This window comes from Hemicordylus capensis, chromosome 1, assembly GCF_027244095.1.
Source record: "Hemicordylus capensis ecotype Gifberg chromosome 1, rHemCap1.1.pri, whole genome shotgun sequence".
NCBI classification, from domain to species: domain Eukaryota; kingdom Metazoa; phylum Chordata; class Lepidosauria; order Squamata; family Cordylidae; genus Hemicordylus; species Hemicordylus capensis.
The window spans coordinates 29536673-29556565 of NC_069657.1; the positions used below are offsets into that span (position 1 = coordinate 29536673).

At 42.2% G+C, this 19893-nt stretch overlaps 1 protein-coding gene across 2 annotated transcripts in view; it reads right to left on the reverse strand.

Moving 5' to 3' along the window:
- Positions 1 to 415: 415 nt before the first annotated feature.
- PAPOLA (poly(A) polymerase alpha) overlaps positions 416 to 19893 on the reverse strand; it is an 89668-nt gene continuing 70190 nt past the window's right edge. The window contains exons 15-22 of one of the 2 annotated variants that reach the window (XM_053257142.1): positions 16976 to 17085; positions 12529 to 12650; positions 11488 to 11630; positions 9078 to 9175; positions 7306 to 7526; positions 5398 to 5460; positions 3607 to 3684; positions 416 to 2672 (exon numbers count right to left, since the gene is read on the reverse strand). In XM_053257142.1, coding sequence (XP_053113117.1) covers positions 2577 to 2672; positions 3607 to 3684; positions 5398 to 5460; positions 7306 to 7526; positions 9078 to 9175; positions 11488 to 11630; positions 12529 to 12650; positions 16976 to 17085 — 931 coding nt within the window. In that variant the 3' untranslated portion in view covers positions 416 to 2576. Of the gene's footprint in view, positions 2673 to 3606; positions 3685 to 5397; positions 5461 to 7305; positions 7527 to 9077; positions 9179 to 11487; positions 11631 to 12528; positions 12651 to 16975; positions 17086 to 19893 lie in introns of both variants that reach the window. The other variant, XM_053257139.1, reaches the window with a different exon arrangement.

Consider the following 19893-nt stretch of genomic DNA (forward strand, 5'->3'; position numbering starts at 1 on the left):
AAATCCTGGGAGAGTGACAAGTAGGGAGAATGGATCCCCTAAAGAAGTTTATTCTTTTGAAAGACAGCAAGGGTTTACTTCTTGCTTTTTAAAGACCCAAATTGAGACATGGCTAATTGAGTTTTAAAATCAGCTTCCATCATTTACTCAACATTCTTCTCTGCATTGTTCCTCATGTAATTGTCTATGCCAGAAGTTGTCAAACTTGGGTACCCAGATGTTGTTGGCCTACAATTCCCATCATCTCTAGCCACAACTGCCTTTGGCCATTGTGGCTGGGGATGATGGGAGTTGTAGGCCAACAGAATCTGGGGACCAAAGTTTGAGAACCCCTGGTCTATGCCTAGTTGGGAAAACCAAGTTAATTTGACTACTGAGACCTCACAAGTTTAGACATTTAAAAGAAACCAATCAGTTGTGGGATTGTGCTGTTTTTTTATTGTTTTCCATGGAGAAATACATCATCTGTTTACAAAATAGCTCTTGAAAAATACAAGGAGTACAGATACTATAAAACAAAGCAACTCCAGTCATGAGACACCTACGTACATCATGCGAAAGCAACAGTCTGATCTCCAGGTTATGAAAACTAGAATTAAAAAGTCACTATACAGAAAAGATTCCAAGTTCCCAGCTTGGCAAAACTTGGGTGCAGATACATGAAACATTTAATAAAATGGGGAAAAAAGATTTCCTGATGTGTAAACAAAACAAGACTAAATTTGTGCCTGGCAAGTTCGGTCTAAACTCCATAGCTACACAAAATACACAGACAGCTTGTACACTTCAACTGTTAGTTAAACCTTTTGGATTGGGTGGGGTGGGGGGAGAGCAGGGATGAGGAGAGGAGGGTGTGAGGGCATGTTAAGGGGCAAGGCTGGACTACAGGAGGCTGCATGGGGCAAGGGCAAGAATTTTGTATACTAGACATCGTAGACAAAAATGGCAGAAAAATAAGATCTTGGTTACTGCACAGCTGGGAAGTAGGGGATAAGCTACTATCTCTTGACTTTGGAAAATTAACTTATAGGGAAAGGGGAAGATCAAGTAATTTTACCTTAACATGGAAATGCACATGGAGGATTGAGCACAATGCAGGGAAGGAAGTCATTAAACATGCTGATCAGAAAATATGGGAAGGACAATTTAACCATCCCACTTAATTTTGAGTGAATCGAAGTTACATGTAGTTTGTTATCTCCATCTGATAATCACTGGCATTCCTTGTGTTTTGCTGCTTAGCCATGAAAGATTTTCATCTCTTTAAAACAAAGTTGCTGCTAATGATTTTGATAGCTCTACAGAACAAAATGAAGACAACTGGGTAAGAGAGCTTCTCAGATCTTTTAAGTGCCTGCTAGAAATGTGATATTAAAAAAATTTAAACATTCAAAAATGTAAAACTACTTCAGATGAGCTATCTAAAAAACAAAACTGTTAAAATCCTAGGGTAGGTAAGATCTGCCTTAATATTTAAAATTTGAGATGTTTTGTAATGCAGACAGGACTTTATGGAGTGTACAAAACTCTTATATTTAGTGATGAAAAGGCCATCAAGACAGTGTTATGCTTCACAGGCACACTTTATTCACTCAGTTTCAGTCGGCGGGGGGGGGGGGGGGACGTGGCATTTGTGCCTCAGGGCCACAAGTTATAGGGCTTATGTAACCATATGACCAGTTAAAAAGAAAGGAGGAAACAAAACGAAGAAAGAAAAAAAGAACAAACCAGCATCTGACTGACAACATTAGTCCTAGTTTGTGCATACATACTGAAACACAAGTTAAATGCAACTTTTTTTCTCCCTCCCAGAAATATGGTGACAGGCAGGGAATAAGGAGGAGATTTGATTAGCTCAACGGAAAAAATATTTGCTTTTTGATAGCTGATTTGTATGCACCATAAAATAATCCTATAAATAAAAAACAGACCACTTTTTAAGTCATGCCCCATCAGATACCCAATACTTGTTTTCTTAAACTTACCACCTCAAGATCTGACATTGTCTTTTAAAGGTTTACTGCAGCTTAATGGTAACTGAGCTAGATATAGTGCATACTTTTGCCTTCAGTATACAATATATCAAGTCATTCTCTAATTTGAAGGTCACATATATTGAAGAATCTCTTCAATAAAAATAAAATCTATCAAGCTGAAGCGCTAAAATTAGTCATATTCCAATAAAAAAGTACATAAAAGTGCATTTAAGGGATTCTTTTGCCAGTTTTATCTCCATCCCGCCCGCCCCCCAAACAATGTATCAACATAAACCCAATCAGAAAGTCAATCAGAAAGTCAAATATGGCTAGAAATAGTATTCCCATTCCTTTTTAAAGGCAGTAATCCTTTGAAGTATTTAATGCAACTGTTGCTAACACATTAATAGTACTCCTGGCTTCACATAGTAACCTGGACTTCCAGATCAAGTGATTATAGCCCAGCAAGGGAAGTGCACAAAATATACCTAAATCCATCTGTGTTCACATTCTTGACTTGCACCCTCTGTTCTCCATTTCAGCGTTAGAAGACAACGGGTTGAATTGGCAGATACTGTTTATGGACCCCTGAGGTTGGTTTTACCGATTCAATCTTAGTTTTATTGAATTTTTGATAACTGGAATAGGATTTGCAGGGAGAGCAGGGATATCTGAAAGGTCTGTACTGGGCGTTTTCTGAGAGAGACAAGGAAGGAAGAGAAATTAAAATTTTAAAACACAAGAGCTTTCCATTAGAAATATGTAAGTCAAAGCCAAGACCACCACATTTCTTACTGGATTGCCTCAACGCTATCACTGGTTCAGTCACGAAACAAAAGACTATGAATTTATTTTGAAGATGGAGCTAGTTATACAAGTTTGTGGTGTGTGTGTGTGTGTGTGTGTGTGTGTGTGTGTGTGTGTGTGTGTAAGTATTATATATCTCTATCTCCATCCATCCCTGCCTTTACCATTGGTACCTCTAGCTCAGTATTGATTACACTGACTGCCAGGAACTCTCCAAGGTTTCAGGCAGGAGTCTTTCCTAGCTCAATGTGGAGATGTCAGGGACTGAACCTGGGGCCTTCTACATGCAAGCAGATGCTCTACCACTATGGCTATGGCCCCATCCCCTAAGGGGAATAACGTATAGACAGTACATACATGTAGACACCCATCTAAATGCAAACCAAGGAGAACCTTGTTCCCTGTCCAAAGGGAACAATTCACCTTGCTACTGAAAGAGCAGCTCCTCAACACAAATTCCAAGGAAGCTACAAGGATTACATAGAATGTGCACGTATCAATACCTATCTTTGAACAAGAATTATCCCATCCCCCTCACTGTCCTCCTAGTAGCTGAGGTTCTTGACACTCATCAGGAATGTGGTTATCCCGCCACTGTGCTAGGAAGTCTCGAAAGGAGGCTCCAACTGCCATGCTGTGGTGAATGTAGGGATGTTGACAACTATATAGCAACCCTCCCACCTCCCACAGTTGTGTGATCAGACACAGGCATTCACACCACCACAGTATAAGAATTCTGCAATGCCTACACTTGTTGCTGTCTTAATATGCAATTTACAACTGCAAAATAAAATACAAAAATAAAAAGCATTAGCTTGAGTACCTGAGGAGCTTGCAGAGCAACTGTTGTCGGAAGAGTTTCTGGCTGAGAAGCCAAATCCGATTCTGTATCAAGTAGTTCCTGAAAGGTAGAAACAAGAAGTAGCTTGCCTATCTTGCACAGACCGTATCAGCGCTTCTCACTAGGCTCCTACAGCTCCATTATGAGCTTGCCCAGAGATCCTCATCACTATATGGCTGGATCTGAACAAGTAGAAGTTACTTGCACATGTAGACTCTATGTTTGCCTAGAAGAGCACTAAGCATTTGGCTGGTTTCATTTTGAGAGATGTTTTTGAACACATTTAACCCTTTTCAGACTTTATAATCCAAAGTGCTCCCCCCTCCCCTTTTTCAAGTTCTCTTTCACACTGACATTTCAAAGCAGAGAGTATATGACTGCTGTTCCACAATGCTGTGTCAAGAGGCCGAGGAGAAAAACCAACTATCCCAGATTCCTCTGAGCTGAGCATGGAGAGCAGGGCTACACAACTTCGGACCTTCAGTTGTTTGACTAAAACTCCCATCGTTCACAGCCACAGTGGCCAGCAGTCAGGGGTGATGGGAGTTGTAGTCCAACATCTGCAGGAGAGCTGAAATTGTGTAACCCTGATATAGAGGATGCTGCTTATTTTGAGCAGGGCAATCTACTGAACAATTAGAAGTAGTAACCCACTCTGCTTTTGAGGTGCCCAAACCATTTCACACATTTCTGCAGTAAACTACTGCTGGAACTTCCACAACTAGCTCAGCAGCTAGCACAGCATAGTGGTTACAGTGCTGGACTAGGACCGGGAAGACCCGAATTCAAAACCCCATTCAACCATGAAATTCACTGAGTGACTCTGGGCCAGTCATGTATCTCACAGCCTAACCTACCTCACAGGGTTGTTGTGAGGATAAAAATAACCATGCTCCTCAGAGGATGAGCAGGATATAAGTGTAAAAAATAAAATAAATACTGCTGGTCAAGTGTACAATCTACAGCAGTAGAGGCACACAATCAATAGTAAAGGGTCAATATGAACACACACTTGTACCAGATCTTGTGTTTTGCCACACAAAGTATGATACAGAGCTGTGCCCCAGATGCTATGCTTTCAAGAGATCATTTCTGGCTGATGTGCTGTTCAGGGGCATGTCACAAAATACAGTTTTCCTATCCCGGAGACAGATCCTGTACAGAAAAATATGCATTTGTCCAGTTGAGTGAAATGTAGTATGAGTATTATCTGTGTTGTAAATATATGGATCTAGCAGTTCTGTGTATATACATGGACAAAAGTCAAATCACTTAATGTGAATATCTGCAAATCACAAGGCAAGAGTACTTGGAACCAAATCCACAGGTACGATTCTAATTATACAATTAGTACTTGTTTGGGACAGGCCCAATTTTGATACCTATTGCCCTGTGGAGAAAGTCACTCAGAAGCCATCATTATTTGCAAACATGCCCCAGCACAGTTTCAGTTCTCTTCTGTATTAGTGGAGCTACAGTATGTAAAGGGTATGCTTCAGAAATGCAGTTTTTGGTTTTGCTTTCAGGTTGGGGTGAATTCACATATGGAATCTTAGCTCTGTGTGTGTGTGTGTGTGTGTGTGTGTGTGTGTGTGTGTGTGTGTGTGTGTGTGTTGCTGACAACAGATACCTTATTTCAACCCCATGTGCCTCTCTGCATGGTGGGAAGTGCTTCTATTCAGGCCACTAGCAAAATGCCGCCAGGATGTACAAAAACACTCTTTCATAAGCTGTAGACATCTTACTGCCCTTACAAAAATTCAAGAAGTTTACCTTAGTTTCCATTTTATCATGATCACTCATATCAAGACACCTAGCATCTTCATTCACTTCATCCTGTTACCAAAAAAAAAAAAAAAAGACCCTTAAGTAGTCTATATGATAACAGACCATTATTCAACAAACCCAATAGCTCGAATTTCACCAAAATACAGTTCTAGAGACATCTAAACTGATCAAGATCTCTACTAGCTTCTTAAATATTTACTTGGACAACTGGATGCAGATATTGGGCTGGACTCAAAATCATGAGCAGGAAAAAAAAGGCACAACAGCTATTTCACAAGAGTTTAGACAACACTATATCAGGTATAATCTACTCCTGGATAGCCAGGTTGTGGCTGTGGCCAAAAGTGCTTTTGCTCAGTTTTGTCTTGGTGAGCCATCTATGCCTTTTTTGAAGGAAGCAGATCTGGCAACTGCCATCTATGCAATGGCCGTATCCAGATTTGATTACTGCACAAACTCCATGGAGCTGTCTCACAAAAGCCACTAGAAACCTCCAACAGATGCAAAATGTGGCTGTTGGGGCTTTGTCTGGGGCTTGCTCTTTGCAGCAGGTAACTGCTTCTGCTTGATCTACATTGGCCGCTGGTTTGTTTCTGGGAACAGTTGGAGACCGTCTTCTCCAAACTGAGCAAGCTGTCTACTGAATTCATCACCTTAAGATCTGCTCCACACCCCCGCTCAATAATTGGCTGGGATGTGGGAGAGCGACTTTCCAATAGTAAGGCCCAGGCAGCAAGACTTGCAGTGCAGTCCTATACATATTTAGTTGGAATTAAATCCCTTTGGAGTTCAATTGAGTCTCTGCCCAAGAAAGCATGCACAGGGTCAGAGTCAGAGTCTGGGCCAGCAAAAACTGATGAAAAGGAAAAGGGGCCTGCGAAGCACTCTTAAGGGATACCAGCTCACATTCTGCCCAGAGTGAAAGGAAATGGCGCCGAATCACTAAAAATAATGGACGAGGAGCATGCACAGAAGGCAGTTATCAGCACCATGAATACCTATTGAATTCTACTTGAATGGTCTGCGCAGGCACAGAACTCATTATTATGAGTGCCAGTGGATCATGATCCAGATCAAAGCTCTTTCTGCAATAGTGTGGGCAGTGCTTGAGATGCATGCAGTGGTGTGGACAATGCTGAACCACCTGCGTTACTCTGCACAGAAAATGTGAGCCAGTGAATATATTGTAAAGCACTTTGTATCATAAAAATAATCTATTTATTTATTATTTATTTATCATATTTTTGTACCACCTGATATATACATCAACTATGACCTGGGTCCCAACAGTTCAAGTTCACTGCCAGTTATAATATAGCAGAAACTATGATTAAGAGGGGCCAGTGTGCAGCAGTCTTGCATGCACGGAATTTTTCCTGGAAGTTCCCTTCTGAATAGTGGGTCCCAGTGAACTGCTTTTTCCAAGCAGATGGGGTGGGTGCAGAGGGAGATAATCTCTGGAGGCAGTTGCCCAGAGAAGATTTCAAAAGGAATCAGGTCATGTGCAGATGATATGCACGTTCTACCTCTGGATAGCAATCACTTATGTTTGCAACACAAATACTGTTTACCCAGGAATCACTCATATTGTTCCAGAGGATGTCCAAAAGGACTAGAGACACTAATTTGTAGCTGAGCAAGGCCATAAAATATGCAAAGGAAAAGCACACATAAGGTTTTTAAATTGCACTGGAGGCTAATTCACTATGTTACTTTCACCTGTGAATTTAACCACAAAGTGGTCTATTTACATAAGCCATTGAATGTGCATATTAGTGGTCATAGATAACATGAATTGACTTGGTAATAGTCCATTAAAAATCCCATCACTGAGGAATCAATACTACAGGTTCTGGAACAACTTCCTGACACCACACAGACTCATAAAAATACCTCTTCTGTTTTTATTTTTTTTGGCGACTCTTCTTTAGGAGGAGATAACGGCCTCTTCACAGCTGCTACTGGGCTAGTTATTTTCGCTGCAGTGTTTCCTGAAGGTCTCTGCGGTTGGTTTACATGACGGGGTGGAGAAATTACTTTAGAGATGGTAGGCTTTAGCGGTGGAGAGATGGTTGGCTGTGTGGCAGTTTGAGGAATGCTTTCACTTGAAGTACCTAGGGAATATATTAGTTAAAATATTATTCTACCTCAGATTCTATGAACAGGGCTGTGCTGTGTACTCTATATTAACATAAAACTCTGTGCTCAAGTAGTCAATCCTGCACCCTGTACATTAAGGAAGTTGAGCAAATATGCATGATCTCCCTTATTTTGCACAATTTATCCTGCTATTACTAAACATGGATGAACAAGACACTCAGGCCTGACCCCCCTGCACTCCAAGCACAGAAAAACATATCCAGCCACTTTTCTGCCTTCTGATATTTCAGCAGGCATTGCCCATACACTTTAAAACATATCTTCACAGCCACAAGGGTCTATAAACTTAATTGTTGCTTTTAACAAATGCTTGGATACTCAGGAAGTTGCTTCTCCTCCTATTACTTTCTGTGCTTTTTTCTGCACTCCCACAGAATCACTACATATATACAGCCCTGCTCATAGGTATTTTAATTTCAAAAGTCAAACAGCCTTCAAACAATGTTAAGAGCTATTTAGACAATCTAAGTATTACAATGAAGCATGCCACGCAGCATGAAATTCTGCACAGAATTTTGCTCTGAGGAAAACTTGGCTGGCATTATAAAAGGTTTTTAGTCCTCACTGTTGAGCTCTGAACAACATGTCAAGGTGCTGCTAAAAGCTTGGCAGCCATGTGTATCAGTGGTCAGAGCTCCACGACTCCTCAACCACGGTAGCACTGCCCCGTCATTTGGAAACTTGAAAAGTTATTACAACAAAATTGTAAACTGCAATCTGAATGCATGCTAAACAATCAATTTAAAATGTTGATGCTGAGCTGCAAATCTGAGACTCCTTAAAAGAAATTTAGATGCATGACTGAACAGTACAACAGTACAAGTGTTTTGTTTATAAGTAACACATAGGGTTAAGATATGCCAGATCAAATATCTGCACTGAAATTTTGACCAACACTGAACAGCTGGTTAGAAAAGAATCAGTATTTGTATACATTAGCACAGTATTCATTAAACCGCACTAAAATAGGTCAGTATTCTCGTCCACATATTGCAGATTTGGGGTGGGGAGGGAGAGTGAGGTGCTAAGACTGAAAAATGATTATTGATCTTGCAAAACTATCTTCTTGGCAATTCCAGAATACATGTAGCTCAGTTGCAGTATTGTCAATATGTACACCACTTGTGAAGAGCAAGTATGCCATTTGAAAATCATTTTCACTCTTACATATTGTTCCCTAAGATTTAAAATGTTGCGTTTTCCCCACTGAAAGATATGTAAGATCCCTTTTTTAGAACTTTTGTCAATATTGTGATGATTAGTAGCTAAAGCGTCTTTAGAAAAAAAAATCACTCTCAGCTACTCAAGAGCAATGCTGCTGCTTGTATTTTGGCAGCTTTATCAGCATGCTATACCATACCACCATGAGTTGCAAAACTATACAGCAACGCTTACACTTCAGAACAAGTAGTCAAGTGGCAAACCAACCATTTTATGGGGGAAATTGCTTCAATGGATAAACAGTTTAGAACTGTATTATTTGCAAAGTGATGTGGTTTTCCTACCCCCTGAGCTTTCACTGGAATTTGTTTGTGGCACAGTGACTTCAGAAGCCTGTATGTTGGTCACAGATGCTGCCGTTACAGCTGGAGCAGGACTGCTTCTGCTAAATGTGAAGAAAAGAAAGATGTCTATGAATTACAGCAGGCTTGCACAACCAGTGACCCATCGAACCAAACATAATCCACCAGCCAAGGCATTCCAAAGGCTTGATAAACCTCCTGACTTTTTTTTACTACCTTGGGACTGCCAAACCAAGATGGTAGTCAAGCACCTGGGAAGTCACAATACATGGCTGATGGACCTCATTCAGCTTGGTGGGTCACAGTTTGATTACATCTAAATCACTATCAATATAGACAGAGTTTCAATTCATCTTGCAGCATCAACAATTCTGCCAACAGTTTTTTGTTTTTGCAACAGGAACGCTGGTACCTATCATGAATGTTTCCTTCTTGGTGTTAGAAAGGCCATCCAGGGAGGGATATCTCCCACCACTACTCCAGAGAGGCAGGACTTATGCTAATTAGAAGCCTTTTTGTAGATGGAGGAGACATTCCCCCTTCCGGTTTTCTTCTAGTCAGTGTGACCAAGAGGCCCGCAGAAAGGAAAGACTGACACAATAAGAAAAATGCATGATGATGGTGCACTGAGAGGTGCACAACTGATTGACAAACACAGATGTCTTGATTCTGGGTGATAGGCTCTTCTAAGTATGCCTCCTTCAGGACTACAGAGGCCAGAACGTTGTGCTGCAATGCCTCTACCACTGAGTTCAGGGTCTCTGTATTTGCAGTACGTGAGAAATGTGTTGATGTGTTTTAGGCCAAGAACAGCTCTGCAAGCACCATCTATTTTGGAGTCAATGAATAAGACTGAATATTCTTGGGGACAGGCAGGGGTAGGCAACCCTGGTTTTCCAGCTGCTGCTGACTTACATCATGACCTCCCAGAATGGGAGCTTTAGTTCAGTAACAGCTGGAGAGCCAAGGCTGCCTACCCATTATATTGCCTTGATTAAGAGCAGGTAGTGTGTGGGACTGAGACAATATTTTGTGCTTTTCTGGATTGTGAGAACCGAAGAGGGTAGGCAGTCCGTGGCACTCCAGCTGCTGAGCTACGATTCCCATCATTCTCAACCACAATAAATTGTGGCTAGGGGTGATGGGAGTTATAATTCAACAACGGCACGAGTGTCAAAGGTGGCCTAATTCTGGACTAGAAACTTGTCTCTGCGGGTGGCTATGAAAATACAATAACCAGAACGGATTGTTAGAGCAATCAGGTTCGGAGTGAAACACAGCCATGATGGAGTGTTGGCAAGGACCATCATCTTGCCTAATTTCAGACTGCTCTCTGAAAGAGCAGGCATAAAGTCTTCACACTAAGAACTGAATGCCTTACAGGAAGGCTGTTTGACTTCTGATGCCCGTTTGGCATCATGGAGTCTGTCTGGAAGGCATCTAATACCCTTGGTTTGGGTGAAAGGGGGGGGGATGGAGAGTCCTGTGGTTGATAGAAATTCAGGATAGACAGACAAAAAATGTTTAACACACATTATTTTTAGAAACACGGGGGGGAGGGGAAGAGGAGCAAAAAGAAGATTACTAGGCCACAAAAAAGAGAGAAGTTGAATTGAGCTGTCTCTGGAGCACAAAGGAAAACGTAACTAAAAGAGAGGCTTTTCCTCCAGTTTCAAAAAGGCTTTAATAACCATGTCGTCCTCCTTCATAGCAGCAGGAGGAGATAACCCTACCTGGATGGCCTCTTACACCAATAGATAAGGTAGTCTATTTTTATCAGTAAAAGCTAATACTTCATGCACTCAATTACTTGGATCCAAATGCAGATTGTCCCCAGTAGAACTACTGTAAAAACACTCTAATGTATGGTCCCTCTCATGGTTTATTTATTTTCAAAAGATTATGAATATTAACAAACAGACTCAAGGACTCGGACTGGAATTATATTTCAGTCCTCCGACATGCAGTGGAAAACAATCCCAGAAAAGATGACAAGTTAGCTCATTTTAAGGGACAGGTTTCCCTTCGGAGTGAACTTCCTCGTTTTAAAGTGGGCTTCCTCCCTGTTTTAAAATAGGAAGCTAGTGGCAGTTCTACCCAAGATGACCTATTTTTGCCCTTTTGTAAGTAAATTGAGGTTAACTGCCATTGTAGGGTCTGAGTGAGAAGGGGGAAAGGGGTAAGCCCCTCCCCCAAAAGTACAGAAATTGGCCTGTCACATAAGCACTCTCAGGCAAATGGTGCAGAGAAGCTTCAGACTGTCATAGTAAGTTTTAGATGGACATATTTTCAGTAGAATCTTCAGCAGCAAAAAACTGTCTAAAGCCAGGCAACCAACCAACCAACCAACCAACCTTCTCAGTATCAAGATTAAAACATTGGAGATACTTACCCCTGAGAGCTTCCAGAACTGTTTAATGGACTCGTCTTCATAGCACTGGTAGGAGAAGGCACAGATGTGCTGTTATCACTATCCATAGATAAATCTAGACTGCTGTCATTCAGAGCTGTTAACCTGACACCTTCTGTTGAATGCTGCAACCAATGAGAAAATAAATCAAACAAATGATTTTTCCTATGAAGGACCCAAGCACGTAGGAACCAGTGTGATGCAGGAAGAACAGTAACTTTCAACGTTGTAAGGCTGTGTGAACATTCCACCTCATTTTATGGGCCTGTTGAGGTGTTCTTTACCAAGGCGTGTCCCTTCCCTCATTGTGGTGTGAAAGTTATGTCTAGTAGAAGCTGTGCTATGTATTTAAATGCATCTCCCTGATGACATTTTAAAAACCCATTCTAAACCCCCTAGAGACAAATTAGGAGCGTGTCTGTGAGACATCACGCTAAACATGGTACACTCTGCAGCAGACATTACTTTTTCATCAGTGTGATGGGATGGGAGATGTGCAAAAGCCCAAAACTCTTATCAGGTTGAGATTTCTCTAAGTGAAGACACATTGGAAAATGGCAGTGATAGATTCTTGTGGGGCTGCACTCAACGTTTTCCATGCAGCTCTTCAGTGATCTTGAAAGATGCTACAGACCAATAAGGCCCTGGCTCCTCACATTTTCTCCTGAGACCCGAAACCATCTTCAACAGATGCTAAACTAGCCCCTCTATTAACAACTCAAAAGACAGAATCTTAGCACTATTCCTTGTAATCCTTGCCAACTAATATTAATATTACTCAAGTGTTTTGTAGCCATTTTGAGCAGTTACAATCTACAAGTCAAAGATAATCCTTTCCAAGAGTCATGTCGGAGGGGCCAAAAAGAACAGATTCTTTGAAAAGAATCTATGAATAGTGTAAGAAAGACTTTCAACTAAAGTTAACGTTTTATCATCAGTACTCCGGATATTAAAAATGAGAACTTTTTCTCACTTGTGTTGCAATACAACACACTGCATGTGACAGTTAACTGGAATCATTACCTTTCTCTTTTTTTGAAGCACGTGACTAGGTAGCAGTTGGTTAAGTTGCCTTCTTCTAACGTGCATTGCAGCAATTTTCATATCCATCTCAAACATCTTGCTGTTTATTGCTTGCCTATAAACTATATAAATAAAAGAGCATAAAGATGTTTTACATTTTGAGAAAGCCATTTCCTTCCATGAAAGAAATCTGCATTTGAGTATTCTGGTTTTGGAAGAAAGAAAATTCTTCTGTCCCAAAGAAGTGTAACAAAATAATGCCACGGTATAATGACCTAAAATGCAGTAAATATATATCAAGGTATATGAAGATTAGAAACGTTTTGCCCGCTTGCGAAGTTTCTCCTGAGGTGCAAGGTGGCAGTCATCAACACATCTGGGATAGGAACTACTCTTGTCTACGGGCAGGGTCAAGTTGCAAGGAGACTAAATCAAACGGCTTCGTAGTTTCCTAGACTGGTCCTTACCGGGCTAGCAGATTAACTGGGTCATCACTTACAGAACTAATTTTAAAAGCCCAAGTTATTAAGCAAATCCATTTTTATTCCTTTCTTCCAAAGAAGTAAACTTGAGGAAGTAAAGCTCTTCACAGAAAAGGAGCAGCATAGTATCCTAGACGGCAGCATGGTGCTGTCTGCAACCCTAATGACTGGGGAAGGTGCTCTGCCAAGACAAACCAACCAGCCTCAGTTCAGAACAGCAAAGAGACTTCCATTCTTTCCCCTCTTCAGAGCAGAGAAGAGTATGCTGAGAAGGCAACTGGGTAGCCCGGCTTCCGGATCACACCCACAAAATGGCCCCCAGGAGCAACTAAAACCCAAGGATACTATCTTAATGACAGCCTGGACCAACAGACCAAACTGTAGCAATGATCAAGGTTTTGCACATAGTTAACAGGAAGGGCTGTATGACACTTCTCTCTCTCTCTCTCTCACACACACACACACACACACACTGCTACCAGCAATGTGGTTGCTTCCACATGTTTCTTTGCCCCCTTCTCAGGACTTCTGTAGCAGTGCATATACATAGAGGGACAGCAGCTCCGTCTCTTCCCAATCCTGATCAAAGAACTTCGACTTCCCCTGTTTTGGACAGCAGCCTTTGTGCCTCCTGAAAAGCTGCTCCTGATTCTCAGGTGACTTTTCAGAGCAGCATTTCCACAAGGTTAAAAAAAGAAAGAAAAAGGAAAAAAGAAACTAGTCTGCCTCTGAGAACTCTACACCTGGTGTATGGGCCTCTATGGGTCCCCACCCTCTGACACATTTTTGTACAAAACTATTGTGGCCTACTGTGAGCACTGGAAGTAACTAGCAATATGAGACAAGTGTTCTGTTACAAGAAATGTGGCTATTTGGTTTAGCATACTGTGAACTGCCCAGGGCCTTTTTTGTATGAGGTGGTACACAAATGTAGTACATAAATAATGAATGAATGAAATGAAATAAATAAATAGCATTCACGCCACATTATTTTGACTCTGTCCCATTACGGAAGGAACTTAATGAAACTTTCATTCTCAGAAGTCCAATGTAGTACAAAAGAGGGGTTTAAGTATGTTTACAGACAGTGAGCCATAATGAAGATAAGACTTGAGCAAGAATGGTAACTCCTCTACTGCCACCTTATGATAATCCTAACATCACAGAAGTTGGAATCCTTCATCAGAGGACTGCACATTTGTTTATCCAGATCTATGGGCTAGTAGAAAAAGTATTGACGCTTTTGAACTTTGGTGCTGGACAAGACTTTTGAGGATACCATGGACAGCCAGAAAAACAAAAAACAGGTTGCTTGCCCATAACAGATGATCTGGTAGTAGTTCCAAGACATTCATAATAAGTGAGTTCTACGCCTGCACAGACCAGCTTCAGCTAGAATTTGTTAGCTCTTCGCGACGCCAATAACTGCTGGCTGCATTTGACTGCTGTAGCCCCTAACGGCGGTTAGGCGTCTCTTTACTTAGTTTCTTGATGGCCAGACTGGCACGTAATATAGCAGATGCAAATTTCTTGTTTTCTATCGAGTCCCAGCTGGATCCATTGAATAATGCCTCAGTTGAATGTGCTGATGTTTCTGTAGTTTGCCCTTCATGCAGTAGGGATGGGCGGGTGGGTTTTATGAATGTCTTGGAAACACTACCAGATAATCTGTTACAGGTAGGCAACCTGTTTATCTGGATAGTGGTTACAGACATTGATAATGAGTGGGTGAATCATGAGCATATGTGATGCAAACTTGTTGTCACACACAAAGAGCTGCTCCATCTTCCGAATGTGATGGGTCGCCTTGAGATAGTGGAGTAGTGCCCTGCGGACATCCAGAGAGTGCATTGCCTGGTCAAGCTGTGATGATGGATTATGGAAGAAGGTCGGAAGCACAATATCTGCGTTCAGATGGAAATCCGAAACAATTTTTGATCTGAAGTCCGAGTCTAAGCGCATGATGACCCAATCCAGATACAACTTAGTGTAGGGTTCATCAGTATGGAGCACTTGGAGCTCACTGACCCGTTTTGCCATGGTTACTGCCACTAGGAATAGGGTTTTCAGTGCTATCAGCTTTAATTGAGTAGCCATGGGTTCAAATGGCGCTTCCGTTAGTGCTGCGAGCACCAGAGACAGGCTCCACTTTTCCACTGGTTTCCTTACAGGTGGATAAAGATTATTAATCCCCCTTAGGAAGTCCTTACACCGCGGGTAGGTGGAAACCGTTTCACCATCCTAAACAGTATGGTGTGAAGATACTGCCGCCATGTGTACCTTTATGGAGACATTAGCTAGACCGTCTTTTTTTAGGGAGATCAGGTATAGGCGAACATCTTTCAGGCTCGCGTCCTTGGGCTTGAACCAGTGGGCAGTAGCATACGCACAGAACCTGCGCCATTTGGTCTTATAGCTGCGTCTAGTGGACGCCTTCCAAGTGTTGAGGAGGATTTTCCTCAGAAGCCTATCCTCCAATTGGTGAGATTGACAAATGACAAGTTCGGGTGTAGTATCCGTGCTTGGTTCTGAGTTATTTGATCCACCCGAGTCAGAAGTTTGCGGGCGGTTCGGGAAAAGAGCATCAGGGACACCTTTAAACAGGCTGCCCGGTTTTTCAACGTCTGCTTGTTAAAGGCAGAGCAGACGGAGCAACTCATGTTATGGGACTTGCCCAGGCAAAACAGGCAGAGTTTGTGCCTGTCTGTAGAAGGGAGCTTCCCGCAGCAGTCACGGAACCTCTTAAAGGTGGTCTTCTCCCTAGCCTTATCCCCCTTTTGACTCATGAGAGTTTAGGTTGGTGTTTGTTGCTGTTTTTGATTGTTGCTTTTTTTAATGGCCTGCAGGTGCAAGAAATACAGTCAATGGAAAGCCGAATTGTCAAGTCCGTGAAGCAAAGTCATTGTCTGTTCCGAGGTCAGAAAAGGAAGAATAGTCCGAAATATCATCAAAATCAGGGGGAAATGCAACGGGAAGTCCGAGTCCATGCCAGTAGTTGTCTTTTAATTAATCAGAAGTAAAGAGAAAGTTTCCTGAGGAGCAAACCATTTCCGAAGGTCTGATCGCTATGGCAGTCAGCAAGAAACTGAGTAAAGAGACGCCTAACCGCTGCTAGGGGGTATTGCAGCCGTGTGCAGCCGGCAGATATAGGCGTCGCGAGGAGCTAACGAATTCTAGCTGAAACTGGTCTGTGCAGCCGCAGAACCCACTTATTATGAATGTCTGGAACCACTATCCAGATCAAATGGATCATAGAACAAATCAATCCAGAATTTTCACTCGAGGCACAAATGACCAGGCTCAAACTATCATACTCCGGACACACATTATGTGAAATCCAAGCTCCCTTGAGAAGTCCATAATGCTGGGGAAAGTTGAAGAAAAGAGAAGAAGAGAATGACCAGCAGCAAGGTGGATGGACTCGATTACTGAGTGACCTTAAAGGCCAAGTTGTAGACAGATCATCCTAGAGAGAATCTATCCATGTGGTCGCTAAGGGAATCCATGCCGACTTGATGGCACTTAATCAATCAATGGGCTAGTCAATGTTCTCTCCATGCTGCCTGTTTATTGTCCCTTGTGTTGCTTTGCAATTCTGCATTTCTACTTGTGAATGCCTAAACCACTAGCACTTTTGTGGTAAGTTATACTTTTTCATATAAAAGGTTCTGCGTATTCTCCTTATTCTGCTCTTGACTCTGCTACTACCTCAACAGGGATTATAGTGAATATTCTGCATGCTTAGTTCCAAACAACTACTCTATTATAGAAGTTATGCTGTAGTTACAGCACTGCAGATCACAGAATCAAACTGTTAATGTTGGGAAAGGCTGTTGGGAATTACTGCCACAGGAAATATTTTGCTAGCAGTTTCCTACAATTCAGTGAGAACTGTGATCCAAAGCAAAAACTAGTTACTCGCCAGCAGTTTTAGAGGGATAAGAATTTACAAAAATCAAACTTACCAGTGTCAGTAAAGGACTGAATGTCATATGTGAGATCAACACTCAGGTTTTCCGAGTTCTCAGTTTTCTTAAACACTAACCCAATCACCCACATTGTACGAAACTCTTCCCTGAGAAAAAGCACAAATACCACCATCCATCACATACATGACAATAGCAGCAATCCTAAAATACTTTAGTAAGTAACGTTTTCCAGCTAACATTTATTTATTTATTTAATATATTTCTAGACTGCCCCAAACTTGCGTCTCTAGGTGATTTACAATTAAAATAATTTAAATATTAAAATTTATTAAACAATTAAAATAATTTAAAACCCAACATTAACAGTATTAAAACTATAAGTCTAATTAAAAGCTGAGGTGAATAAATATGTCTTGAGTGCCTTTTTAAAAACTGCCAGAGATGGGGAGGCTCTTAATTTCAATAGGGAGCGCATTCCAAAACCCAGGGGGCAGCAATGGAAAAGGCTTGTCCCCAAGTAGCCACCAGACGAGTTGGCGGCAACTGCAGGCAAACCTCTCCAGATGATTTTAACAGGAAGTGGGCTCATGGTGAAGACGATGTTCTCTAGAATACCCAGGGCCTAAGCTATTTAGGGCTTAGCAGGAATCTTAGCAACAGCCAGTGTAGCTCTTTCAGCACAGGATTAATATGGTCTCTCCTAGATGACCAGAAACCAACCTGGCTACTGAATCCTGTACCAACTGCAGTTTCTGGACTATGTATAAAGGCAGCCCCACATAGAGCGCATTGCAGTAGTCCAGCCTGGAGATTACCAGCATATGTGCCACCATTCTGAGGTGATTCATCTCAAGAAATGGACGCAGCTGGTGTATCAGCTGAAGCTGACAGAAAGCACTTCCAGTCATGACATCAACCTGGGACACCAGGAAAAGGTTTGGATCCAGAAGCACCCCTAGAGTGCGTACCTGTTCCTTCTGGGGGAGTGTGAGCCCATCCAGAACCGGCAGATCAAAATAATCTCCCGAGTTCCGACCCCGCCTCTGTCTTTTCTGGATTCAGCCCGTTTGTTATCTCTCATCCAGCCCATTACCGCCTCCAGGCAGGCATTTAGGGAGGTTATGCCTTCTCCCGATAATGTTGACATGGAGAAATAGATTTGGGTGTCATCAGCATACTAACACCACACACTAAATCTCCTGATAATCTCTCCCAGCAGTTTCCAGTAGATGTCAAACACTGGAGACAATATGGAGCCCTAAGGGAGAGGAGAGCTGGTCTTGTGGTAGCAGGCATGACTTGTCCCCATAGCTAAGCAGGGTCTGCCCTGGTTGCATCTGAATGGGAGACTTGATGTGTGAGCATTGCAAGATATTCCCCTCAGGGGATGAAGCCGCTCTGGAAAAAGCAGGAGGTTTCAAGTTCCCTCCCTGGCTTCTCCAAGATAGGGCTGAGAGAGATTCCTGCCTTGGAGAAGCCGCTGCCAGTCTGTGAAGACAATACTGAGCTAGATAGAACAATGGTCTGACTCAGTATATGGCAGTTTCCTATGTTCCTATGTAAGGGACACCATATGAAAGTTCAGATTTTGAAGAACAGTCTTCAAGAGACACCATCTGGAATCTGCCCGTGAAATAGGAGCAGAACCCCAGAAAAGCAGTGCCTCTCACCAGCAATCCCCTCACTCATTCCAGAAGGCTTCCATGGTCAATAGTACCAAAGCCAGATGAGAGATCCAAAAGGACCAACAGAGTCACACTCCCTCTGTCAATTCCCAATTGGAGATCATCCATCAGGCTGACCAAGGCAGTCTCCACCCCAGTACCAGCCCGAAAGCCACTTTGAAATCTAGATCTTCCGTTTCCTCCAAGACCGCCTGGAACTTGGAGGCCACCACCTTCTCAATCACCTTGCCCAGCCATGGAAGGTTGGAGACAGGCCTGTAGTTGCTTAACACTCTGAGGAATCTAAGGCAGGCTTCTTCAGAAGCTGTCTAATGATTGGCTCCTTAAGAGAAGGAGGCATTCTGCTCTCCTTCAGTGAGCCTCCTTTAACAATCTCTGCCAGGCCCTCTACAACAGCCTCCCTGCCAGATAGTGTAAGCCATGTCGGGCATGGATCAAAAGGGCAGGTGGTAGGCCACACTATTCCAAGCAGCTTGTCCACATCCTCAGGAATCACAAACTGAAACTGATCCAGGGTCATCACATAGGAGGAGCTGCTAGACACCTCAGCATCAGACACTGTAACAACCGTGGAGTTTGAATCTAAGCTGGCCCGAATATGAGAGATTTTGTCTTCAAAAAAATTCATTAAAATCATCACAGTAATTGTTTATAGCTGCTATTCTGCAGTGGCCAGCCACAGCAACCTGCATATAGATTGGTACAAACACACACAGTAAAGCAACACTCATTTACATGGTTTGAAACTAAGACATGCTACTTGCGATTCTAATAATGCAGATCTATAGTGTTCTGGGAGATTTGTATTAAGTTTATGATGAATGTGTCTCAGAAGAACGTCTTTTTTAAAACCAGGAACAGACCTGATGGCATTTATTTTAAATAACGGTCTCTCCCTTTCCAGCACACAGCCTCCCAAAGTGGCTTACAAAATTAAAATGTACAATTAAAACACAGAGATAAATGGCCAACTTAAAACAGCACTCTTAAACATCTCAGTAGAGAGAGAGACTTAACCCAGCACTCCTCCCCCAAAACTTAGCAGAGCAGAAAGGTTTTCATAGCTCTTTTAAAGCCTGATGTGTTTCTATGAAGAGAGCATTCCACCCGATATGCCTTAAAATGACACATTTTCTTCAATGTGATCTACTCTTCAGATGCACCTCCCCATTTGCTCATGCCATTTCGTACAACCAATGGTCTTACACTTTTCCAAAGGGACACAGACAGAACAGAATTATTTTGTTTTTGCTTCCCAAATGCTCCGAA